The sequence below is a fragment of the Anabrus simplex genome, chromosome 8 (genome assembly GCF_040414725.1).
Source record: "Anabrus simplex isolate iqAnaSimp1 chromosome 8, ASM4041472v1, whole genome shotgun sequence".
In the NCBI taxonomy this organism is placed as follows: Eukaryota; Metazoa; Arthropoda; class Insecta; order Orthoptera; family Tettigoniidae; genus Anabrus; species Anabrus simplex.
In genome coordinates, this window is record NC_090272.1 from 23,024,798 (window position 1) to 23,050,823 (window position 26,026).

The window sequence follows — 26,026 nt, forward strand, 5'->3', positions numbered from 1 at the left end:
GCTGCAGCGAGACAGTGAATCATGGCACACCAAAGGAATCGTGCGCACAGCACGGCTCAGTGAGACACAAGATACACACGGCTCTTTTTCGGCACACTGGACACTGGCGGAGAGCCGAGCTTCCCCTGCAGCGAGACATACAGTGAGCCATGGCAGTCACGGATCAGTGAGACATACACACACACGCGGTTCATTGCATTCAATGTCCTCTTCTTACAGGGAGGTTTAAATAATAGATGGATTTATTTGCAGTGTTAAAAAGGTAGTCTAAACATAATTCTAAAGTAGCTAGTAAGTAGGTAGGCTATCAGGTTATACTATTTATTAGTTTAATGAATCTTAGTGTTATAACTTAGTTGACATTTGACAATTGATTAAACTCGACTCTTGCCTGCCGTATGACTATGAGTCATGCTTATGACCACTCAAAAGTACCTGTTTTATATTGGGAAGAAAGACTCAGTATTCTCTCAGTTCATATGTCACATCGTTGCACAAGACTTCAATCATATGTGGACAGTAAGTGAGCCGACTGATGCAATAACTTAACCAACAGTATGTTGAATCAGAAAACCAGTGGGCTACTGTACATCTTGGATAGCCTATACAAAATATGATGATTTAAAAAATCCTCTGCTGATAGAAAAATACATATTTTCAAAAATGACTGAGCGAGTTGGACGTGCGGTTAGTATCGCGTAGTTATGCGCTTGCATTCGAGGGATGGTGGGTTCGAATCCTACCATCGGCAGCCGTTAAGATGGTTTTCCGTAGTTTCCCCATTTTCACACCAGGAAATCCTGGGACTGTACCTTAATTAAGGCCATGGCTGCTACCTTCCTAATCCCTGACCTTTCCCATCCTGCGTCGCCGGATGTATTAGAGTGACTAGCATTTTTTTTTAAGAAAGGAGTTCATAGTATGAAGACCAGATGGCAGCAGCGAACACTGAATGCTACACAGATGCAGTAGGAGCGGTGACTCTAATGTGCCGTGAATCGGATCACTGTATTGATTCAGTAACGTGAACAGAATCAAATGAATCGGTTCAGTAAAGTGAATCGAATGTCCCATCACTAATCCTTACAGAAAATTTTAGATCTGTTGTTGCCATATTCCTTCTAAAACCATACTGTTCCTCTTCAAGCTGTGGTTCAATGGTGGTTCTTAATCTCCGTTCTATGATTACTTCCAATATTTTGAGTCCATGAGATAGAAGAGTGATGCCCCTACAGTTGCTGGATTTCTGTCTGTTTCCTTTCTTAACCCTTTCACTCCGGCATAGCGAGTACGGTGGCGTGACTGTCTGAAGGCGAGCAGCCGGTGGTTCACCGAGCCTACTCTAGGGAATACTTGTCTCGCTCCGCTCTCCTATCTGCAGTCGACTCGTGAGGTGAAGGCAGAGTTTAAAAGTTTTTTTTTTTTTTGTTATGCATATTCGGTGAAATGCTTATGACAAGAGTTTTAGCACTTTTCATTCATCAGCTGCATCGAACTTATGTTTCTTTGGATTCAGGTTCTACTTTTTCCAATTTAGTTTTCTGCTCGGTGGTGCAGGCACTTGATCTTCATCCGCACTATCTTCATCTTCAGTCGAATCGTCAAAGTGGGCTGAAGTTTTAGACGAAGAAGCGGGTAACTGGAGTAGAAAACATGCCTGAAGTAGGTGTGATTGAAGTAGTTCTGTCACCAGAATCAGATGAAAAATCACTATCATCATCATCCTTTTCAAAGTCACTACCCAATATGAGGCCAAGAGCTTCCTCTACAGAATATCCTTCCTCCGTCATTAGGCCTTTCACAATTTCAAAGCGATTGAAAGCTAAGTCAAGAATCACAAGCACGTCAGCACAGGGGAGCAACTAGGCGCGAATCGAGTAGCATACCGGACACATTGGTTACGTCTTCGAACTGGTTACTCCTGTCTTCTAGTGATCATTACCGTAACTAGAGAGTCCCAAGACAGTCGCGAGAGACCTCCAAGGCCGGACTTCCCCACCAGTCTATCGTAGTGAAACGGAAGACAGCCGAAAGACACGCGACTTCTATGACATTAAAATTATAAAATCCTTTTAATAACAACCACCTACTCAATACATTATATTACTCATTGAATTATAAAATAATCATGAGGTGTCTTAAATAAAGGAACATGTTTCGTTCGACATAGCGAACATCATCAGCCTTAATTTACAAGGATTAGGTAGATCTACTATATCTATATCTTTTTACTTTTACAACCTCATGTTTGTTTTAACTTTATAGACTACCATCATTCAAAGTATTCCTCTGCATACTTGCTGTTAATCTGTACATATTGTTATAATTTCATGTTTAATGTTATCATTTTACTTTTTATTATGGTATTGTCACTCTTTTAACAATTTTTATCATTCAGCTCAGGGCCCTGACCTAATCCTTGTAAATTAAGGCTGATGATGTTCGCTATGTCGAACGAAACATGTTCCTTTATTTAAGACACCTCATGATTATTTTATAATTCAATGAGTAATATAATGTATTGAGTAGGTGGTTGTTATTAAAAGGATTTTATAATTTTAATATATTGTCCTCAATACGGTTCTATTATGAGATTAATTACATGTAACTTCTATGACAGTCGACCGGCTGTGAGGCACGGCTCCAGCATAACTGCTACAGCAGTCCACCGTGTACGCGGCACAGCTACCGTCCGACTGCTAGAACAGTCGACCAGAGTGAAAGGGTTAAATAGAGGGACGATAACTCCTCTGGTTGAGACTTTGGGTAGTTTTCTTTCTTTTCAAATGGTGTTTAGAACTCTAAACCACCATTGCAATCCTTCCACTCCAACAGCCTTGATCATGCCAACACTTACCTCATTTATGCCTGTTGCCTTGGCCTTACTCATGTTCATTAGGGCATTTTCCACTTCTATCCATGTTATAGTGGGCTCCACATTTTGAATATTTTCTTTCGCTGTGGCCTCCTATTGTTTGATACTTAAAAAATTTACACCATTATATGATTTTTCATAATACTGTCGCATCTCATCTCTTTATTTAAAGATAAAAATTTCATTGTTCCGTATTGAAAATTATCACAGTTAAATTGAAATAATAAGTATGGTAGTGCAACCTATTCAATACAAGTAAATAAGAGATGTAGAGATTACATTCTTATTTAATTAAAAATGGAAATGGTACCGGTTTCGACCCCAGTCTGGGTCATCATCAGCCGATTATAACTCGAAAAACAATGCATAAGTAAGAAAGAAGTTAAAGGTCAAGTCCACACAATATCAGTTGAAGAGGCGATATAAAAATGACGGGGGTAGGCACTGTTCAATTTAGACGAAGTGGAATGTAAGTTACTTAAAAGAAGTAATGCGTAATCTTCCGAGCATCAGCACGGCACACGCATTACTTCTTTTAAGTAACTTACATTCCACTTCGTCTAAATTGAACAGTGCCTACCCCCGTCATTTTTATATCGCCTCTTCAACTGATATTGTGTGGACTTGACCTTTAACTTCTTTCTTACTTATGCATTGTTTTTCGAGTTATAATCGGCTGATGATGACCCAGACTGGGGTCGAAACCGGTACCATTTCCATTTTTAATTAAATAAGAATGTAATCTCTACATCTCTTATTTACTTGTATTGAATAGGTTGAACTACCATACTTATTATTTCAATTTAACTCTCATCTCTTTGTCATTCCAAGTAATATTTCACCGGGCGAGTTGGCCGTGCGTGTAGAGGCGCGCGGCTGTGAGCTTGCATCCGGGAGATAGTAGGTTCGAATCCCACTATCGGCAGCCCTGAAGATGGTTTTCCGTGGTTTCCCATTTTCACACCAGGCAAATGCTGGGGCTGTACCTTAATTAAGGCCACGGCCGCTTCCTTCCAACTCCTAGGCCTTTCCTATCCCATCGTCGCCATAAGACCTATCTGTGTCGGCGCGACGTAAAGCCCCTAGCAAAAAAAAAAAAAAGTAATATTTCCATCTTGTTTCTTCAGGGCCTTTATTCCTTCGCAGTTGTTTTTCTTGCTTCTCACCACTTGATATAAGAGTTTCTTGTCGTTCTTGCTGTCCTGTTCTATTCCCTGTGTGAACTCAGTCCAAGTTTTCTCTTTCTCATTAGAAATGATTCTTTTCACTTTAAGCTTCAGGTCTCTGTACAGCTGACTGAGTTCTTCTAACTTCTCTTCATTCCTCACCACACCTTTCTGACATTCTCTGTCTTGTAGTTTCCTCATTTCATTTCTCTCCTTTATTGATGTTTGGACAGTTTCATTCCACTATGGGGTTTCTTTCTCTCTTACTCTGCTACTTGTTTCGCCAACAATATTGACAGCAATGTCTACCAGAGTTTCCTTACATCAAAGCCATTCTTCTTCAGTTGTTCCCATGTCACATTTGGGCAGTACACCTCTAATTTTTATCTGGAATTCAAACCACTTATCTGTTTTCAAATTTCCAAACTTTTATCCTGGATTTATGCCTGGTATTAATTTTTTTTTAACATGATGTTTCCTCAGGTGGACATTATCTAAACTTTCTCCTGGCAGCACATTGACATCTCTTTGCCAATAAGAGATTTCTGCTCTCCATTCCAGCTGTACCTTGTGATTTTATGGGTCAGCTACTTTTTGAACCAGGTGTTCTGGATTACTAGGTTGTTTCGTATGCAGAAGTCAAGGAGAAATTCACCCTTCTGGTTCCTGTTTCCATATCTATGAGGACTAATCACTGCCTCATACCCTGTCCTTATAGCTCCCACCTGAGCATTTAGGCTCCCATAACAAGAGTATTCAACATGGTCCTCTGATTCTTCCTTCACATAGGTTTCATCAAAACCTGCTAAGGGAAAACTTCTCCACCTGCATTGGTTTGTTCTCCCTTAGTTTGCCTGGTTTGAACCGGCACCTCTTTGCATCAATAGGGCACGCGCTCGCAGAGCAGCACTTCAGCAATTTCGAGGAAGTTGGAAAATGGCTCGATGAATGGTTTGCCGCGAAAGACATGGCATGGTATTCATAACTTACCTGAAAGATGGGCGAAGTGTGTAGAAGCCGATGGCCAATATTTTGAACAAACAAAAAATGAATATCCCTTGAAAATTACGTGTTTTCTTTACCACAAAAACTGGCAAAAACTTATGCATACACCCGGTATCTCTTGTTTTCATCAATAGTCTCCCATGATCTAACCATATGAAAAGTCTTTGATATTTATTTATTTATTTATTTATTTATTTATTTATTTATTTATTTATTTATTTATTTATTTATTGTATGGTTTACAATCACATTACAATAAACGTATTTTAAAATTATTTTCACGTCTGAACACATTAAGTCAAAATGTTAGATTGGTATCTCTAATATCATTTACACCGTTTTGAGTAGCCATCAGGAACTCGGCTGAATCTCCTGAGAAGGCTGACAGAGGGCATTCTTGGATAATATGCTGAACAGTTTGTCTTTCAGCACCACAACTACACTCGGGAGATGGAATTTTCTTCCATTTATAAAGGGAGTCTGCACATCTACCACAGTTAGTTCTGATTTGGTTTAGAGTACACCAAATTGTTCTGGCGAGCTCAAAACCTGGTGGCTTAGATGTGATGCATGGCATAGCTTGTTGTTCTGGTGTTGCAGAGGTCTTCGATAATTGCTTCCAGCTGTCAATCATGTTGAAATTACTTTCAGCAAGCTTCCTTGCAGTATTCAATGGAGGGTGGCGAGAGCGAAGTATCTTCCTGTTAATAACAGAGAGGTCAAGATGTACAGGAAGAGAAGAATTGTTGCACATATTATTGTACACCTTGATAAGTGCTTGTTCTCTTCTCACGGATGGAGGTGGTATGTGACTTAATGATGGCAGCCAGTATGTTGGAGTACATCTGATTGTCCCTGATATTAAACGCATGGTTTGGTTGAGCTGAGTATCAACAAGCTTAACATGAGCGCTGTTTATCCAAATTGGAGCACAATATTCAGCCACAGGATAAACTAGTCCAAGGGCAGAAGTCCGAAGTGTAGAAGCTGTTGACCCCCACGTAGTGCCGCACAGTTTCTGCAGGATATTATTTCTGGTTCTGAGTTTGGCGGCAGTTCTGCTAAGATGTTCTTTAAAACTAAGAGTCCTATCTAGAATGACTCCTAGAAATTTTGGATACTTGGTATGTGACAGTAATCTACCATCAAAGTGAACTTTCAGTTCTCTATTCGCTTGTTTATTGTTGAGATGGAACGAAGCAACTACTGTCTTTGCTGCGCTTGGCTGTAACCTCCAGTCATGAAAGTATCGTCCCATAGTAGATAGGTCTCTGGTTAGAATATCCTCGGTAACTTCGAAGTCTATATGGCTAACAGCAAGGGCCCAGTCATCTGCGTACCCAAACTTCCTAGATGTAGTCTCTGGCATATCTGCTATATATAAACAGAACAAAAGGGGAGCCAGCACAGAACCTTGCGGGAGACCATTATTAAGATTCCTCAGTGAGCTCATACTATTGCCAATTTGAACCCGGAAGTTTCTGTTACTGAGCATGTTGTTAATAAGATTACCAATGTGCAGGCATGGAATGATTCATAGAAGTTTGAGAATCAATCCTTGTCTCCACACAGTATCATATGCTGCTGTTAGATCAACGAAGGCAATTGAAGTTTTCTGGTGTTTCTGAAAATTAGCCTCTATGAATGTTGTCATAGAAAGGACCTGATCTGTGCAGCTTCGGTGCGGGTGGAAGCCAGCTTGTTCAACAGGCAAGTTTTTGAAAAAGATGTGGCAAATACGGTTATAAATAATTCTTTCCAGAAGTTTATAGATCATGCTAAGCAGAGCAATGGGTCTATAGCTTTGAAGTTCATTGTTAGGTTTGCCAGGTTTAAGAATAGCAATGATTTTTGCCCTCTTTAATTCATGGGGTATATTGCCTGATAGGAGAATATCTGTGAAATAGTGATACAGTTCTAAAGTATCTAAAATATCTGCTATATCTTGCTGGAATCCTGCAATTTGAGCCTCAATGGAATACCCTTTCCTAAACCTAAATTGTAAGCAGTATGTTCAAACTGTTAGTGGAGAGGTGGCGTGCAATGATATTAGCAGACGAATAAGCCCAACGGAGTTTTTAAAAATAGGAAGATACAGTTGCATTTCAAAACACAAATTGGGGCAAATATTTACAGTGAGAGGAATTAGGGACTGGAATAATTTACCTAAGGAGATGCTAGATAAATTTTCAAGTTCTCTGAAATCATTTAAGAAAATATTAGGTAAAGATTAGGTAAAGAACTGATAGGAAATCTGCCACTTGAGCAACTGCCCTAAATGCAGATAAGTGGTATTCATGTGTGCATTATAACATTACCCTGAAATGATAATTTGGCACTGTCTTAAACACAGGTTAGAACCTGCAGTAGGTGTTTGGATGACAGAAGTTAACTGTGTTAATTATTTTGTATCATTCATGTTCAAATTATATTCTTTTTACTGAAGATCAAATCTGAACAAAGCAAAAACAAAATGTCAGAAAATGCACTTGAATTCAAAAAACATATTTGTAAAATAGGTCATCATCTATTATAAGGTACGCAGCCAACTGTTTCAGCAATGTAGCACCTCCTAATGTGGATCAGTGGTATAATGATGCCCTCTGGAACCCAAAATTGCAGGTGCAAATCTGGCAGAGGTAGTTGTATTCTTGAATGGGAGAAATAAATCCCACTTGGCACTCCATATTGTACAAAGTCAGCATGAAACAGATCACTGGTGACACAATGATGTCCACCCAACAGAGATCCATTTCTGTACCATCTGTAGAGGAAAACAGAACATTGAAATTGATGTGCAATATTAGCCTAAATGGTGTCAGATTGAAATTTGAGCCCATGGTAGCTGACGCCATTTTTTTTTTCTTTTGCTAGTGGCTTTACGTTACACTGACACAGATAGGTCTTAATGGTGACAATGGGATAGAAAAGGGCTAGGAGTTGGAAGGAAGCGGCCATGGCCTTAATTCAGGTACAGCCCCATTATTTGGCCTGTGTGAAAGTGGAAAACCACAGAAAAGCATCTTCAGGGCTGCCGACAGTGGGATTCGAATCCACTATCTCCCGGATGCAAGATCACAGCTGCGAGCCCACAACCGCACGGCCAACTCGCCTGGTATTATTATTATTATTAATTTGAAAAGCAAAGCAAGCAAAAAAGGCTTGTTGTTTTACACGACTGCTGCATGTTATCTCCTGTTTTAAATGGAATCCAAAGAGGTCAATAGCCAGAGGGTCTGAGGGTACAGGAAAGGTACCGCTATCACTTTTCCCTATCTAGCTCAAAAACAATTAGTTATTAAAATGTATTAATGCTGATCCTCCTCCTCCACCTTCCTCTCTCCTTCCACCATTTCGTCCCAGTCATCTTCTTGCACAACTGTTTATTTAATCGATTCTAGGTCTCCCTCTCGTTCTCTTTCCCTCAAACTTCATCTCTACCATCTGTTTTGCTATTTTTACCTCTTCCATCCTCTTTACATGTCCAAACTATCTTAGTTTACTCCTTCAGTTCTCTTATTTAGGTTTCCCATTCTGACCTGGTGGGAGAACTATAAGTTATGAATTTCATTATGGTCCGTATTGACAATTGATCACTATCAAAGTGTAGAGAAGGGTCCGCCTATTCAATACCATTAACCTGTATATTGTCTTATAAAACTGGGACTAGTTGCGGCCCGATATATATTGGGTCATCTTCAGCCACGCTACAACTGGAAGACATGTGCACACATATAACCAATAATAAATTAAAAACTTTGGTGCCACAATTTAAAAACATTGATGAAGTACAAACAACACATCCAAACTTGAAACTAAATGACACATCAAAACTAATGTGGTTGATGCCGAACAATGTTGTCGCTCCTACGGCAGCCAAATGTTCCTGAGTTGATCTGGGAGCTGGCATCCCTATCTGTATAGATGAGCAACTTGATTTATAATTTATGATTGTTCAATGTAATATGGATAATGACTTTTATGTAGCTTGAAGGGGATTCGTAACTTGAATAGGTATTCCTTTTCATCAGATGTAGTGATCTATTGTTTAATTTGGTTTGAAGCGAATGTCCCCATCTTTAAACGTAAGAAACTTCATAGCCTACATGCAATTTTAATTCCTCAATTTTAAGTGTGCATTCTAATTAGACAGCACGAGAGCATAGGATTTCAGACATTAAAGAATGTTTAAGACAAATCATCAACCAGATGAAATTTTTTTTAGAATTATGACTTACAAGAATTTTCTTGTTACATATTAGGGAAATTTAATATAACATAATAGATGTTTAGGATTTAATCAATAAATATTCTGTTGTAAATATGTATATGTATGAATTAATTATGACAACATTTTGTTTAATATTTAATATTTATATCGCCAAGTTTTTTCACATTTTCTAAATCAGCTGATGATGGTGACTTAATAGAGCACCGAAACATGTACTGTAATAATAAATAATGTTGTAAATATCATCCAACAACATTGTATTAGTATTGAAAAGGTGGAACTTGATAGACTTTAAATTATTGTCCCCATCTTCTTCATAAGTTGTGGCACCTGGTATGGATACCAACATCAGAATGTGGAGCATGGCTTCAATCTAGTTATGTCAGAGCGTTTGTGCACTGTCTGAGTCTATACATGCACTCAGGAGACCGCGGGTTCAAATCCCACGTTGGCTGTCCTGCACATGCCTTTCTCATGTTCATTACCAGTGAAGTATTGGAACCAGGAACGGTATTCTTATGAGAGTCGCAGACGTTTTATTTCCGAATTCTGAAGAAAATCTGAGCTAAAAGAAAAACTACGAATAAGAGAATCGGTGTCTTGATCACTATCAAAGGGTAGAGAATTATTATTATTTTCATCGTTGTTGTTCATTGTAATAATATACAGTCTTGTACTACGAAAAACTTGTAACTTTCCTTACCTGGAAACAAGGGTCCCATTTTCAATTATTGTAGGGAGTGGGGGAGCGTCTTAGTGCCGCTACTGATTACAACAACCACAATCAGTCCCCAAACCGGAAGAATTAATCATACACAGTTAAAATCTCCAGCATGTTCAGGACTTGAACAGATGGCCCTCTGAACAAAAGTCCAACACACTAACAGAGCTTGGTTCAATAATTGCTATGAAACAACTGCTTGTTCAGTACGCTATTTGTTAAAACACTATCATTATAATCACTCTGCCTCGTGGCCATGATCATTACGGCTTCAATGATCTGACACCGAGGTTAGCCGGTTCGATTTCCATTGGTCAAAAAACTGTCCATTATCAGAATGTTGACTGGCAGGGTAGGAGGCGTGTGGCATACAACTTCTAATCACAAGACTGTGTGCCAAAAACTTGGATTCTATTCTATTCTAAACCTCTTCGCAGTGTTCATATGACGCTGTTGACGGTGATTCGTGTGTCAGATGGGGACGTTAAGCTTTGAGGAGGTCCTTTGGTACTATTCTACACGAAAAGGCTTGTAAATAAGATTTGATATGGGAAATGAAGCTGATTTCTTGCAGTAAGTAGTATGTTCCGAGCTGTCAGTGAAGAGATGGCATGGAATGACATCAGTTGACGAATACCGGTACGTTTGAGTGGTGTCTTTAAAAGTAGGAAAGATCACAATATGAAGATAAAGCTAGAATTCAAGGCGACAAATTACGGCAAATATTCGTTTGTAGGAAGGGGAGTTAGGGGTTGGAATAACTTACCAAGGGAGATATTCAATTAATTTCCAATTTCTTTGCAATCATTTAAGAAAAAGCTAGCAAAACAACAGATAGGGAATCTGCCACCTGGGCAACTGCTCTAAATGCAAATCAGTAGTGCCTGATTGATCGATTGTCTAAGTGCCGGCACCGGGTTTCACCCTCTCCCTTCCTACTATTTATAGTTCGTCAATCATTTCACCTCATTCATTCCTTTGAAGCTGACGCCAGGAAGGGCATCCGGTCGTAAAAGCTTGCTATGAAGATTCATCACTTCATACCCGACCCCGTAGAGAAACGGGATATGGGCTGGCATTGCACTACGTTCATAACCAAGATGAAAATGTGTAACTCTTGATATCATCTATAAATATTTACCTACACATAAAACTGCTAGCGTCATCATGAAGTCTATTCAAGGGGCGAGTCAATTCCTGAGAATTATTTCGTAAGCTCAAGCTTGTAATAATCATACCGGTAAACGTGTACTTGATTCTATTTTTATTTTTTACCGCAGGCAGATTACAGGTATATCAACTGCGCAAGTCGTTACTGTCATCTATAAACAAAACCAGTCATAATAAAGCAGGAAATTCCATTGGATTTAAAAAATTCCGGCAGTCAGAACGCTTTCTATTGGTAAACTGTGTTATTGGCGGCAAAATAAGGCGCCGTAAGGCGGGAGACTCCGTTCATGGTTCATGTCCCGCGCTCAATGCACTTTGTCAAACTTCTCTCTTTTATTCACACAAAAAGGTTTGCCTGCTACATATGTATCTCAAAAAATGACCATAAACTGCCTTCTTGAAATTTCTAACGAGTTGCTATAAAGTATATTATCGAAACGCTCAGCTAAAATTTACAGATTTAATAAAAAATTACTGTCTGGCAACAGGGTGATACACTTCTTCACTATTTCGTTCTTATTGGTTGACATGCACAAACAGCTGTTACATTTCGCGCCAAGTTCTAATAGTTTAAGGAGGGAAGAATGTTGGATGCATCATTCGGCTGGAGTGTCTCTCTGTGAACAGTCGTCATCAGTTATTAGCTGCCGTGAAAAATGTCTTTGGCGCCAATTATTTTGGACAAGGAAAACATTTCCTCTAATTTAAACAAGTTACATTTGAAGAGAAAGGTGAGTTACCGTATTTTATCGTATCGATTTTATCTGTATTCTGCGTAACGCATAGAGATCATACAGTAGTAAAGTAGTTACTGTACTTTGTTCAGAGATATGTTAGTAAGCTTCTAGATCTTCACACTTAACTTCATAGTCCTACTGTTGTACTGCATAATCAATGTGTGCTTGCATTCATGACTTTCAGTCTCCAGCATCGTCGCCAGTGAAACAAAACAGAGTATTGCACGAGAAGGAGTTGAACATCGTTGATCAGAATGATGAGGTAAAGAAGCTATCTTGTATTTTTATTTCATTTATGAGATTGGAGGGATTTTTAGTGAAAATAATGTGATAATATGATAAATTATAGGTTCGAGTTGTTAAATCGGAGAGCAAGCCATCAAGGAAACCTTTCAATGTGGAGTTGGAACCCCTTCTACGAGAAAACCCTAGACGGTTCGTAATTTTCCCAATCCAGTACCACGATATATGGCTCATGTACAAAAAAGCCGAAGCATCATTTTGGACTGTGGAAGAAGTAGACTTATCGAAGGTAAGAGCTTATTGAGTCAAGTCCAAGTTTTGATGGCTGGTTGTAACTTGTTACAGTCAATCTCATAAACACCCATAAGAATGCTCTTTTGTTCTATTAGAATTAGATGTTTTTTATCGAGACTGGTAAAAGGTGTATCTTGAGGAAAGTAGACTTGCCTGTTTCTATTTCTCTAAGGTTCTTTTCTGTCAGATGATCCCAAGTTATCTGGATGCCGTATATCACTATTGGGGTTAGTTTTGTTCTGAATAGTTTCATTGCAGTTCATACGAATAGGTTTCCCAATTGTATCATGTCCTACATGGCTTTTATGGCGGATGTTGTTCTTTCCCTGACATGTCGTGTGAAGATGTTCCCTTGCGTTTGTAGTATTATTCCTAGGTAATTGAAATGATTTACGATAGGCAGCGGTTCACATTCCATTAGTACGTGATCATTTGTGGATAGCTTCCCACCTGTACGGAATGGGATTACTGTCTTGGTGCAGTTTATCGTCATCTCGTTTTGCTGAGCCCATGTGGAAAGTTTATCAATGGACGATTGTAGGGTTTCCTTTGATGTTGATGCCACAACCATATCGTCCACATAGAAATGTCTTCACTACCTCCTATGACATTGGCTGTAGCGATGCTGAACAGTAGCGGGCTCAAGGAATCTCCCGAAAGTACACCATTTGTTTGCTCTATTGGTTCCGATTGGACTATACTGTCATCTATTTGCAGGCTATTCTTGTGGAGGATGTTCTTTATTATCCTCGTAAGGTAGTGCTCCTTTCCGAATCGTGTTTTCAAGCTTCCTGGTTCACTAGGTCAAATGCCTTTGTGTATTCGACAAGCACAGTTAATTATCCTCCTAGTCAATACTAATTATTCTCTTTATTAGTTTTAGATCTCTTGTATGGCTATTACCTGCTGTAAATAAATTATTATAATGGTAAAGGTGTATCAATTTACATGAATACTCCACTCTCTGTTTTAGAACAGTTTTTTGCCTACTTTGTGTATATGATGAAGCCCTCAATAATTTAATTCCAATTTTTTTCTGGAGACCAGTTCTTTTTATCATTACTGTTCATTTAGTCCTTGCTCAGTATCTATTCCATCGAGATATTTCAAACTTAACATTACAATCTTGAAGAGTATGTGTTTTCCTGACCTGAATAATATTAGCAAGTCTAGAAATTAGCATAATTAGAATATAAGACTGGAAATAACCTACCTGACCAAGTTTCATGGCATGTAGTATTTTCAACAGATTTCTGGTGGACCATAACCTATTACTAATAGTAATTATCAGGGGTTATTGTGGACTCGAAGGTTATCACTAAAGCCCAGTAGTTGGGCAAAATGCCTTTTTTATCTCGGGTATATCGAAGTACTAAATAGAGATGAAAGTGTTTCCGTACAGGTGTGAACAGTAAGACCCATTATTATTTTATCTTCCATTGCCTTTTCGAAGTTTTTTGTTATGGATATTTTCTTGCTAGTATTTACATATTAAAATTAAACAGTGGAAAAGAATTATAATATATAATTCCAGTGTACTGTATTAGTAACGCAGAGAAATGTCCATTGGGTAATGAATTTATCTTTCCAGAATTCAGTTAGGCCTAGTCTTTTAGTGCACATGCGAGCATGGTACATGTCGCATCCCCTTTTAGCACATTTTACAAATGTATTGAGTTAGGGGAAATAAAACACTTCAGGTTTGCAAATAGTGTGGTGAAATCCTTGTTCAGCGAAATGGACTGTGCCTCGGTTCGTAATCTGTTCCTTTCCATTCCGCTGATGTCGTTGGGTACCAATGGATTAGAAATCTATTAGGATTTCCATCTTCTATGCTTGAAGTTCTTGAAGCAAACTCTGGAGTACTGTCTTACAGATGATGATTGGCATGATCAGAGTTCTTCTAGAAGGGTTCCCCTTTAGTTTGTATGTTAACCTCTATGGGCTGTATTTATAACAGACTATAAATCTCATGTTAGATCCATAATGACGGTTGAACTTCTTACAAATCGTACAAAATTGTGTTAATTATCCAATTAAGATTAAATTTTCAACAGACATTTTCAACCCAAACTAGGGTCATCCTCAGTAAAATATATAAACTAAAAACATTAGACACACAGTATGAAGTTGTTAAAACGTTTTTCGTTAAAAACATAAATATTAAAAATGAGGTGGTGGTCGTTAAAACAGTTTTTGAGCTGGAGAGGTCTTTTGTTGTAATATTCTCGTCCCCTGATGCAGTTTAAAAGTATCTGTACACTTGACATTGTGTTCATTCATAGGCTGACGTTATGTTAGTTATTGAAGTTGAACAGTCTTGTTTTCTACTCCGTAAAGAGGATAATAAAAATCAAATTAAGAATTTAAAAACTGTGACAGACAGGAAACCTTTAAGGTAAGTTTTGATGAACGAAATTAACTTTCGTGGTCCGCTTGTAATACCCGTGTTTTCTGACTGTGGAGTCCAGCTCTCGACTGACGTGCTCCTGCAGTCGAAATGTGTGATGTGTTGTTAGTGGAGAAATGGGGCGGGCATGTGGGAGTATGGGGGGTTATGGGGGTGGTAACTGAAACTGTTTTTTTACTAAAAATAATCAGAATGAAAGTTTCCCATATCATGGTTTTTTTTTTTTTTTTTCATTTAAGTTGAAGGTAATGGATCAACACAAGAATCCAGCCCTGCCTCTGTAGCTGTATAGGCCTTTAGTGCTTTTTTTTTTTTTTGCATGTAGGACATCAAATGTTTGTTTCCATATTTTATAACACTCGTCAGTAAACCATGGGGTATAATTTTTCCTTCTGCAACCCAGAGTTCATAACATTATAAGGAAGCTAAAATAATGTAAATCTTACTTTGAATACCTTGTAGAGGAGAGATGTGTTCATTGCAATGCCTAGGAACCCACCATCCCGCCCCCAGAAGTACATTTATAACCTAATAAGAGCAGCAGCCACCATCTGTCATGTCTAGAGTAACTACTCGCAATCTCATTGGTCAGTGTGAAAGGAATGTGACATCATTGCAATCAATGCTGATAGATAACATTGTGTTGCCAACCCCAGCTGAATAAAAGCACAAAGAAAAAACACCATGTAAAGGAAACAATGTGAAATACACAACAGCAGTAATTTAATACTTACGTTAATGTAGAGACCAATGGTCTTGTCCCCGTCCGCACGTCCACACCAATCTAGTTTCCTCACGAAACTAGGTGCCTAAGGTCGCTTCGCGGCTTCTAACCGTCTAGACCAATCGTCTTGTCCACGGCCAGAATCCTAAACAATAATCACCACCAGTAACAGCAACAATAAGTACCACTCATTAGTTCCTAAGTACAGACGTTGGCAGCCCTGATCGCCTCTCGACACATTCTACCAGAGCGTGTAAACAAACGACAGTCGTACAGCGTGCAGCTGAATGTAGTGAGTGCTGGGCTGTGGAAGGTAAAATTATAACGATGGCTTGACTTTCCTTGGTCATACTGGCACTGGGTGTGTGGCATTTCTTATGGAATTCTGTAATTTCCTTGGTGCTATCCACGTTACTTGCATTTGTATTTAGGTCTGTTGCACTTATTCCATTATAACCTGTAGTCCGCACACCTTTTATCGATATTTCTTTGTACGGGGGGGGGGGGGGGGAGAAAGGAGGAAGATCTCGCGGTTCTGGTTATACTGCCAACTGAATGAAAATGAAATCTGAATTGAATCGAGAATATGATCGATCGATATGAATTTTCTAAACCTTTATTATCTTAAGCCAACAACTGTGTCATACACACTTTAAATAACAGTATATAACATTTCTCGATGCAAATCTTGTTCCCAGCATGAATTCTATAGTTTTTGGCTTTGCTGTGTAAACAACAACAGTACTAGTACGTAAAGTGTACGCCAGATGTCACACAGCGATGCATAAGCGATTCATAGTTTATGTTTCAAAGGTTGCCAATACGAATCTTGAAGATACCCGAGATCAACCCATTCAGCACTAGGGTGTCCATGTATCGCTAAAAGGTGTGCGTACGGTATGTGACTTTTTGTCTCTTTTGTTGGTCAAGAGTAGACCTTGTTACTTTCTTTTTCTATTAGGGTAAATTAAAATTAAGGTTTGCACAAACAGTATTTTTGTATTACATAAATCTCTACTGAAAAATCTCGCTCCGCAAGCCAACTGAATAATTTTTATTCTTTTTAGTGCCTATTTTCATTATTTTATTGCCTATTTCCTAAATTTTAAATGCCTGCCTATTTTTAGCTCTGGTAAAGAAGTAGGGGACAGCTAATAATTATAATATTGCTTTCAAAATTACTTGCATATGTTCACATTTTGAAGTTATTCTAGTCCCGAAATGTATGCTTTTTTTAATTAATAATATTGGTAATTGGTCATACTTGAGTAGAAACTTACAGTAGGAGAGAAAAGCATGGAAGTTGTAATAATAGGACATTAGATTTCACTTTGTTATTGACATAAAAGCATTGATTTGGATAGGTTATGGTATATCGTGGAGAAGACCAATGATTTGGGGACAAGTGAAGGTGGTCTAGAGATGTAAGCCTCCATGTTAGTGCTACAAAGAGGCTTTAAGCTTGTAGTTAGGCCTCTTGTATTCTATGTAAACATCATTGGTCTAGATGGTTAGGTTACAGGTATGGCCTGGGCAAGTCCACTGATATGGAGATCAGCAAAAGGGGTCTGGGAGTGTAAGCTCCCAGGTTTGAGCCTCGAAGCCCACTTAGGCCTTTAGTTTCCTGTGTAAACACCATTGTTGTGGATTGGTTAGGGTAGGGCCTGGACAAGACAAGTGATATGGGGCAAGCTTCGGGGGGGGGGGTAAGCTCCACCCCCTCCCCCCTTCCCCTTAGGTTGAGTCGCTTGGCCTTTGGCCTGTAGTTTTCCATGCAAACGCCATTGGCCTGAATTCGTTAGGGCAGGGGGATTTCTATAATGTCAGACGTAGAGGCAGGGATCAGAAAGAAGCATTCCACTCATTTCACATCTTGCAGAAAGGTATCTTCTTTAACTTGTAATGGTCAATTGTCTCGGTTACAAACTGAACCGAATTCTCTACAAACTGAAAAGGAATCTCCTATTCCTTGCTGTTGTAACTTCCATGCTTTGATTATTCTACGACAGTGCTTCTGTTATGTACAGTCAATCCCTTAACATCTCTGGTTTCAAAATAGCATGAAAACAAAATCTCCTGCATGTATATCACATATAATGACCAAAGTAATTATGAAATATCTGTAAAACTTGCTTTCCGGGACTTCGGTATCTTCAAAATGAAGTGCTGAACATAACGCGAATAATTTTCAAAGCAGTATTATAGTTATTGGCAGTCCCCTATTTCGTGATGCCAAATGGTGAACAGGAAGGTCAGGTACAGTTATCAGCAATGACCCTTCCATTTCTATAAAGAAAAGAACCTGCAGTTCTATGCGATCCGAGATTCTAATGGGTTATTTTGCAACTTTACATTCTCTGTACCATTTTTTTAGAAAGTCTTTTGGTAAAAATATACACCATGCACAGCAAGCTTTATAAAATTATAAGGAAGTAGAAATTATGCAAATCTTACGTGGAATTTATTTCAGTGGAGAGATATGTTCATTACTCCCTTCAAGAGGCTTTTATCTATGGCTGCGGTGCATGCTGACCGCCGCACGGCAAAAAAAAAGGCCATGTAGTGTTTATCTTGGTTCCTAAATAGACAGATAGGCAACTTTGTGCACACGCACCCCACCCCCACCCTGAATCACGTCCCCACAGGAAGGTCACAAAAAGGAAACAAGCGACACTCATTCCGCACGTGGGTGTTTGCGATAAAAGTGGTGACCCATGGCACTAATGTTGAGGTGCGCGGGGTATAGTTTTAATAGTCTTTTCATTAGTATGACTTGAATATTAATGGCAGTTTCACTTATAGTTTTGACTTCACGAGTTAATGAATAAATTTTTTTATTTTAAGTATAACTCATCTTGTTCTTGATATGACTTATTCGAAAGATATTCTATAAACCGTGTCTATTAGTTTACTGATAAACTAAGAAATTAAGCCGGATTGCTGTTTATCAGTATACAGTAGTTAACGTATGAATGTTGTAATGCAGTGTGACTTAATTAGCCTGGTGCAGGGCTTGTAGAGTAGACCTCAGGCCCGTGTGGGTGGCATGTTGTAGGGTAGCGTTTTACTTAGTGTGAGAGTTTGGGGAATGTTGAGGGTAGCACATTCGCTCATTCCTCAGCCACCCCCTGTGGGTGTGGGACGCAGACGAAGAATACACTCACGGTATCCCTTGCCTGTTGTAAGGGGCGACAAAAACCAAACCAAGCCCCATGGCACTACAGCCCTTGAAGGACCTTGGCCTACCAAGCGACCGCTGCTCAGCCCGAAGGCCTGCAGATTACGAGGGGTTGTGTGGTCAGCACGGCGAATCCTCTCAGCCGTTAATTCTTGGCTTTTTAGACCGGGGCCACTATCTCACCGTCAGATAGCTCCTCAATTCTAATCGCATAGGCTGAGTGGACCTCGAACCAGTCCACAGGTCCAGGTAAAAATCCCTGACCTGGCCGGGAATCGAACCCGGGGCCTCCGGGAAAAGGGGCGACAAACGGATGATCAAATTAGAACCATGCAACTACTGATTAGTACCACCACGCAGGGAACACCATGGGTCACTTATACTTGCGCGTAGTACCACTATGTTAGGTACAAAATAAGTTTGTGATTAGTAGCAATAGAGTGCATTGCCAGCTTTTACAGTACCTGTGATTCGTACCCCTACATAAGCAACACCATGGTTCTGCCTTGCCTATGCTTAGTACCCACTCTGTGAGAAATGCCACGGGATAGTGTGGGACCCTGTGTTTAGGCCACTTATGTAAGGAACGCTATAGGTTTGCGTTGCCTGTAAATAGCGCCACAGTGTGCGAAACACCATAGGGCTGTGTTCCATGTGCGAATTTCATTACCTGTGCATAGTGCCATAATGTGTGGAATACCGCGAGTCTATGCTACTTTTGATTAGTACTGCAGCATGACACATTCTATGGTTCTATTTTCCTAGCGGTGAGTACCATTGTGAGGGGCCGTTGACCTGGATTTTGGACCAGTTTTGACTACAAGCATCATCGAGTCAGTATTGTGCTTTAGAAGCAGTCAATTGGTCAGTAATACTTATTGTTTAACGCTAGTTTCTGGGAATGTGGAGCATTCCAGGCCGGATCCAGTGATTGTTTTAACTTCATATCCATCCGTTTTTGAATTCTGGTCCGTGGAGGATTATGGATTTTTAAATTGTAATACCATTTTGTCTCATTTCATACCATGAGGAGCCGATGACCGAGATGTTAGGCCCCTTTAAACAACAAGCATCAGCCAAGGGAAATAACCATTCACAATTAAAATCGCATGACCCAGCATGGAACTAGACATCCGAGGGCCGAGGCACTGATCAATTGTCACGGAGGCAGACGATGGTAGATTCCTGCTATGTATGTGTGTTTGTAGGGAAGAGAGAGGTCATTCAGCCTGTGTTTTGAGCTAAAAATCTGAGGTTGAAGCATGAGATTGCTCATGTTCGTTCAGAAATGTAGTCCGTGTCTGTGATCTTTGCTTTTCTGGATAATCAATGCATGGGCATACCCAGTGGGCAAAAATTAGGTTAGAGATACAACATGGCCAGCTCGGATGACATCGCAAGACAGTTGGCAGGCTTGCTAACTGTGTGCAAGGAAAGGGGGGCATCAGATGTAATTACCCAGGTTAGGCTGCAAAGCAGCATGCAGGTCTCTAGTATCCTGTAACAAAGCCATTCGCCTGGACAGACTTCCGTTTACCACATGTGGCAACCCTGTTGCTGGACACATGCGAGCTCTGTTGCAGACTTGAAGAAACTTCGATGGAGCAACACACAAACTGGTTGAATTTCACTGATTTACACAGTATCCGTTTCAATTCCTCTCTTTAAGTAAGAATACCTCTGTGGATAGGATGATGAGTCCCGGGCAGATATTATTCTCTCTTTTCTGCCACTTAAGGTATTGCTACACATCATTTTCCCATACATTTTCTCTTTGTAAATGTGTTGCACACCGGGTGCGGAAGTACCACAGGTTCGTCTCTTGTGCCAGTAAGACTTGTAAAGCTATCGTGAGAAATTATTATGAAGTGCATTGTTTTGACAAGTCGTGGTTTAATGCACCACTAACAAGGGATGGTTGTGAACTTTTTTATGAGAATTTTGAAACCCACTGCATAGAACAGTGACGGACCCAAAACTGGATGTTCAAAATATTAGTTTCACAACTGCCCATAGCCCTTGAATGAGGGCAAAATCCCTGCAAATCATGCACTCACAAATCATATGGTATATGGCGGAGCCACCCTCTACAAACGCTGTGGTACCTGTTGTGCTAGTCTGTAGTAATAGTAGTGGTGTGTGGCCTCCGAAGGGCATCGAGTTCACCCCTGTAGGTGACCTGCGCAACTGTGAGGTTGGGGCCCGGCTCATCAGAATGAATCCGTTAAGGTTAAAATCCCCGACCCAGCCGAGAATTAAATCCTTGAACTGAAGGCCAGCATATTTAACTATTCGGCCATGAAGTCGGACTCTGGAGTAGTGAAACATTGTACGCAAGTCTTATGTTCACGGAACCTTCAAGGGTTTAATCTATTATTGTGAACTTGGTGTCTTTTTCATAGGCGTATGCTAATTAGAAATTTTTTAGAAGAATGGTTGTGCTTTTTGATCTCGTTCTTGTTATCTTTGTTACCATGTTAAGCATTTTCTGCCACATGAAATTGGAACAATTTCAGAGTGACGCAAACAATTAGCAATGTATTGTATGTTTTTCTTGGGTACTCTTTATTTTAGAGTTCTCAAAAAATCATAGTCTGTTACTTATTTCCAATTATGCAATTTCCCTTGCATGAATTCCACTGTACAGTGCTGTTCTTGCTTGTACATCCGATGACTAAAGAAGCCAATTCTAGCGTAAAACATGCGTCCTTGTGTGTAATTTTGATTAATCTTCTTAGCCCGTTTTGAGTCATGGAGCAATATACAGTAGAAGTCTGCTATAACGAGTATTGCACATAATAATAATAATAATAATAATAATAATAATAATAATAATAATAATAATAATAATAATAATTTCGTGTGGGTATTTCTAGCCGAGTGCAGCCCTTGTAAGGCAGACCCTTCGATGAGGGTGGGCAGCATCTGCCATATGTAGGTAACTGCGTGTTATTGTAGTGGAGAATAGTGTTAGGTGTGGTGTGTGAATTGCAGGGATGTTGGGGACAGCACAAACACCCAGCCCCCAGGACAATGGAATTAACCAATGAGGGTTACAATCCCCAACCCGGCCGGGAATTGAACCCGGGACCCTCTGAACCGAAGACCAATACACTGACCATTCAGTCAACAAGTTGGACACTGCACATAATGAGAACCCTGTTATAATGGCTGTTTTGTTTGCCCCTTCAAAATTCCTATATTAAACTGTGTATTATCCTTTGGTTACAGCGAGAGCCTATCACTGACACATCCATTATTAGGAGTGATTAAGTGTGGGCAATTTCTTCCATTACTGACATTTATGCACCCAGCGATTATATTGCATTTGATAAATCGTCTTGGGTATTGTTTTCACGCTTTGTCCACTAGCGAGCTCGCTCGTCGAGATTCAAACGTGAAGTCAGAGTCAGCGATACCCTCAGACTGCTGTTCCATAAAGAAAAATGGGAATGAAAAAGAACATGTTTTCGTAATAAATGCGTAAAGTACGGAAAGGCTACTCCCATCTAAATTTATAGCTGCAAGTTTATCACTTTTCTGCTGGTGGTCAAGATCTGTTTTCAGGGTACATATGCGGTTAAGTTAGGTGACACAGTTTGAATAAGAAAACTGAAGCGTTTGCCACAAGATGCAACCTTTGGTATCGTTTTCTCGCTATGTGCACTTCCGAGCTACCCCGTTGACATTCGAAGGTAATGTCGAAGTCGATTAGTAATACCTGTCAACTGCTGTTCTGTACAGAAAATTAGCAACGAAAGAGAACATGTTTTCGTACCATACGTAAATAACGTGGTCGATAGCAGCCGTTAACTCATTAGAAATAAGGCTAAGTAAACGAACGCTTAATTTTAATACTCTCCACTGAAATTGAGTTAGAATGCGATGCACCTTACTTCAGATTGGCAAGATTATATTTTCATGCATCTGGTTAAATTTCGGTAAAGCTGTTCCCATCTAAATTTATAAAGACAATCCGTTATAGCAAGTAAATTTTTCGCCGTTATGAACTCTCGCTATAACAGACTTCTGCTGTATTGCATATGGCAGGAAGTGCCACAGAAGTTACGGCGCAATATATTGCACGTTGGAAGTTCTGAGTGTCATATCTTTGCTTCTCTATGTGTTTGAGCAACGATTCAAAAACACACTATCTGCCATCTATTGGCTACATAAGCTTACGCTTCTTCATACCGCCACAGAAGCGTAAAATCACTTTTTGCATATCTGTGTCTACGGCTTTTACGAGCCAACTGCTAGCAGACGAACATGGCTGCATGCATTAGTGCTGAAGTAGTACTAGATAGTGAGAAAGTGTTCAGACTTTTATCGAATGATTCTGATTTTTCCCATATGGATGAAGATTGACTATTTCCTTCCTGAAAATTTCCTATTCGAGCGTAAAGGAATAAGCGATAGTGACAAAAGAATTATTAAAGCCCCACTCTGTAGAGAGGTGCAAAACTTGTATCGTGCACAGTTCATGAAAAATAATTATCCGGGTACTCCTCTCTCAGCCTGAGTACAGAAATGATGTTCATGTCATTGTGAAAGGAGTGCACTGATTTTTAGGAATTATGCTGAGGGTCATGTACACAAATATACCACATAAGAAAAAAAAAAAAAAAGAAAGAAAGGAAAAAATTCTGGTCTATTGATACATTCATCTACACTCCTATATTTTCTCAGCTCATGCTATTTCATACCTACCAACTTTCCCGATTTAGGCGGGAGACTCCCGATTTTCTACAGTTTTTCCCGCCTCCCGATTATTCTATTATTTCTCCCGATTTTTGTTTATTTTTTGGTGAACTTCAAACATTTGTTTTCAAATCCCGCCATTTCAGCTTGTTTTTACGCCAGTGGCCGGAAGTCCTTCACTCATTGGCCGCTTTCAAACGAAATATCGACGTTTACTAATGCGAGAAATGTGCGCGAATGTGCGATGATTATTGAAACCTGTATATCGATTCTCAATCTCTATATACTGCCTGCTCTATGCCGCGAGAATTGCGTTTGCAGCGACATTGCAGATGGCAGCACTTACCGCACCCAGAGCACATGTTGGTTAAATGAGAGTTCGTCCGTAAAGCCAATATTAAATGAAAAATAATTCTTAACATGTTACTAACTGAAAAGATAATGCACATACAAAACCTTACATTTCACATTTGAGCTTGGCTTAAGATATAGAAACGTAAAATATATAAAATATTACCAGTTACAGTAAATACATTAGGATCATCCCACTGCTGCCCACTGCTGCATGGTACATAAACATTTCAGAATTTTCTCGACACGAGTAACGGAGCACCTTTTCAGTCCTTTTATTACTGTTATTTACCAGCAGTGGACGCAAAACATTCCTATCACTATTTCGCTGACCCTTTGTTCATAACCAGATTTCAGGATGCGTTTTACGGCACATAATGCGTGCGTTCGTCATGTCATTAAATCCACCACCCAATCTCACTGAACTAAATAGAGCTTATATTGCGTCTCCAGAAAATCATCTAGTCAGAACATAAAATAACCGTTTTTGTAACAAATAAGACACACATTCCACTATAGATTTCACAGTTAGCGAGACAGCATCTGCCGTCTTATTAGTCGGGCACTTCAGTTTTTCACGTTTTGATTCCAACCGAATTATTTTAATGTACTCGATGATATCATTCAACCATTGTAAGTATTTTATCTGCTGGTGAATAGAAATGCACACAATCTGGATTGTTTTGCCGAAAAGCACTTCAGTAATCATTTCTGAGCTAAAAGTGATAGATCGGAGACTTCTAAGCCTTTAACGAGGAAGTAGACAGCAGGACTAGAGAACTCGGATTACAAGTCGGATTACACAAGAAAACACAACAGTTTATTCGCGAGAGCAGGAGATTTTACAATATACACCTTCAACATTGACCACGCAAATGAACTTGTCACTGGTTCGGTCGTAGAGAAGCCATACCTAATCAACCATTTAATCGGCGATCACTGTTACACTCCTCTCTGTTGGTCTGAGAGTTTTACATTCACCTCTAAGTCTTTCCTTCACTAATTGGGAAATCCTGACAAATACTAGGCTACCTGTCCAGAGTACTTTGTGACGGAGCTGACACTAGACCAGGAGTCCTGCCATATTCGTGACCTTTTGGGATACCATTCCCCACACCACATAGTACCGCCTGATTTGTTCTGACTGCCCGGGTTTTGTCATGCGAAAATAATGAATTTAATTTTAAAAACGGTCGTTGTCCCTTTATATTTGGCTGCTTCCTTTACTTTATTCAGACGATCACTTTCTGGGTTGTCTTCGAATTGTCTCCGTAGTCTGTTAACTTCATTATGGTTACTCATCAGCTGTTATCGCAGTCTCAGAATTCTTGATCGGAGCCTCTAATGTCTAATTTTCTGATCACTGCTGTCATTCTTACTCGTTGGAATATTGAGTTGGTTTGATACATCGTTGTTCAAATGAATTTCGTACTCGTCATCCAATGTATTTCCTGCGGTTGAAGAGCTTGTTTTATCACAGATTTCTTCCGAAGAAATATCTTGTCGCTGTCTGGTCTTTCGTAGAGAATTTTTTCTGGTTTGAAGGTAATGGGGGTAATTCGAAGACCGACTAGGCACGCTCTCTGTCTTCAATATATTTTTCTTTTAGTTTTATCTTTTAGCTCCATCACTAAACTTCAGGCTACAAACACGAGAATAATCGGATGGAATCCATTGCTTACCCTTGGTTGATCCTTGCCTTGATATAGCGTTAAGCCAATTTTCCCCAAAGTTCTTTACTTGGGGGGGGATAACAGGAATCCTCACACCTGAAGAATTTATATTTCCTGCCTTGATATACCGAGAGGAACACACCAGTTAATCATTTTACAACCAGAGACACACACATAAATGCTCGATGCAAACGCACTAGAACACAACAACGCGGGTACGGAGATAAGTTGGGTGCGTTAGCTGGCGCCCCTAGCGGAGGTTCGTGGCACTAAGAGCTCACGTTGAGAAGCATGTTAACCGCATAGCATAGAGCAGGCAGTATATAGACATTGAGACAGCGGTGGTTCGTTCACATCAGTCTAGTCGATTCCAGGGATTCAGATTCGAGTCGCTATATATGGATTCCTTTTTAGTAATTCATTGACAGAATTTCAATGATCACAACTAGTTACTTTTCTAGAAATTTTAGGAACCATCTGGAGCCATTTCTGACTAATTTTAATTTACCTCAATATACATAAGAGTGTCTGTACATTGCTCAGAATT

General features: G+C 39.6%; 1 protein-coding gene across 1 annotated transcript in view; it reads left to right on the top strand.

Annotated features, from left to right (window-relative positions):
• The first annotated feature begins 11,731 nt into the window (after positions 1–11,731).
• The window catches only part of RnrS (ribonucleoside-diphosphate reductase subunit M2), a 46,204-nt gene continuing 31,909 nt past the window's right edge, over positions 11,732–26,026 (top strand). The window contains exons 1-3 of the mRNA XM_067152816.2: positions 11,732–11,899; positions 12,090–12,167; positions 12,255–12,437. Coding sequence (XP_067008917.1) covers positions 11,825–11,899; positions 12,090–12,167; positions 12,255–12,437 — 336 coding nt within the window. The 5' untranslated portion in view covers positions 11,732–11,824. The remainder of the gene's footprint in view (positions 11,900–12,089; positions 12,168–12,254; positions 12,438–26,026) is intronic.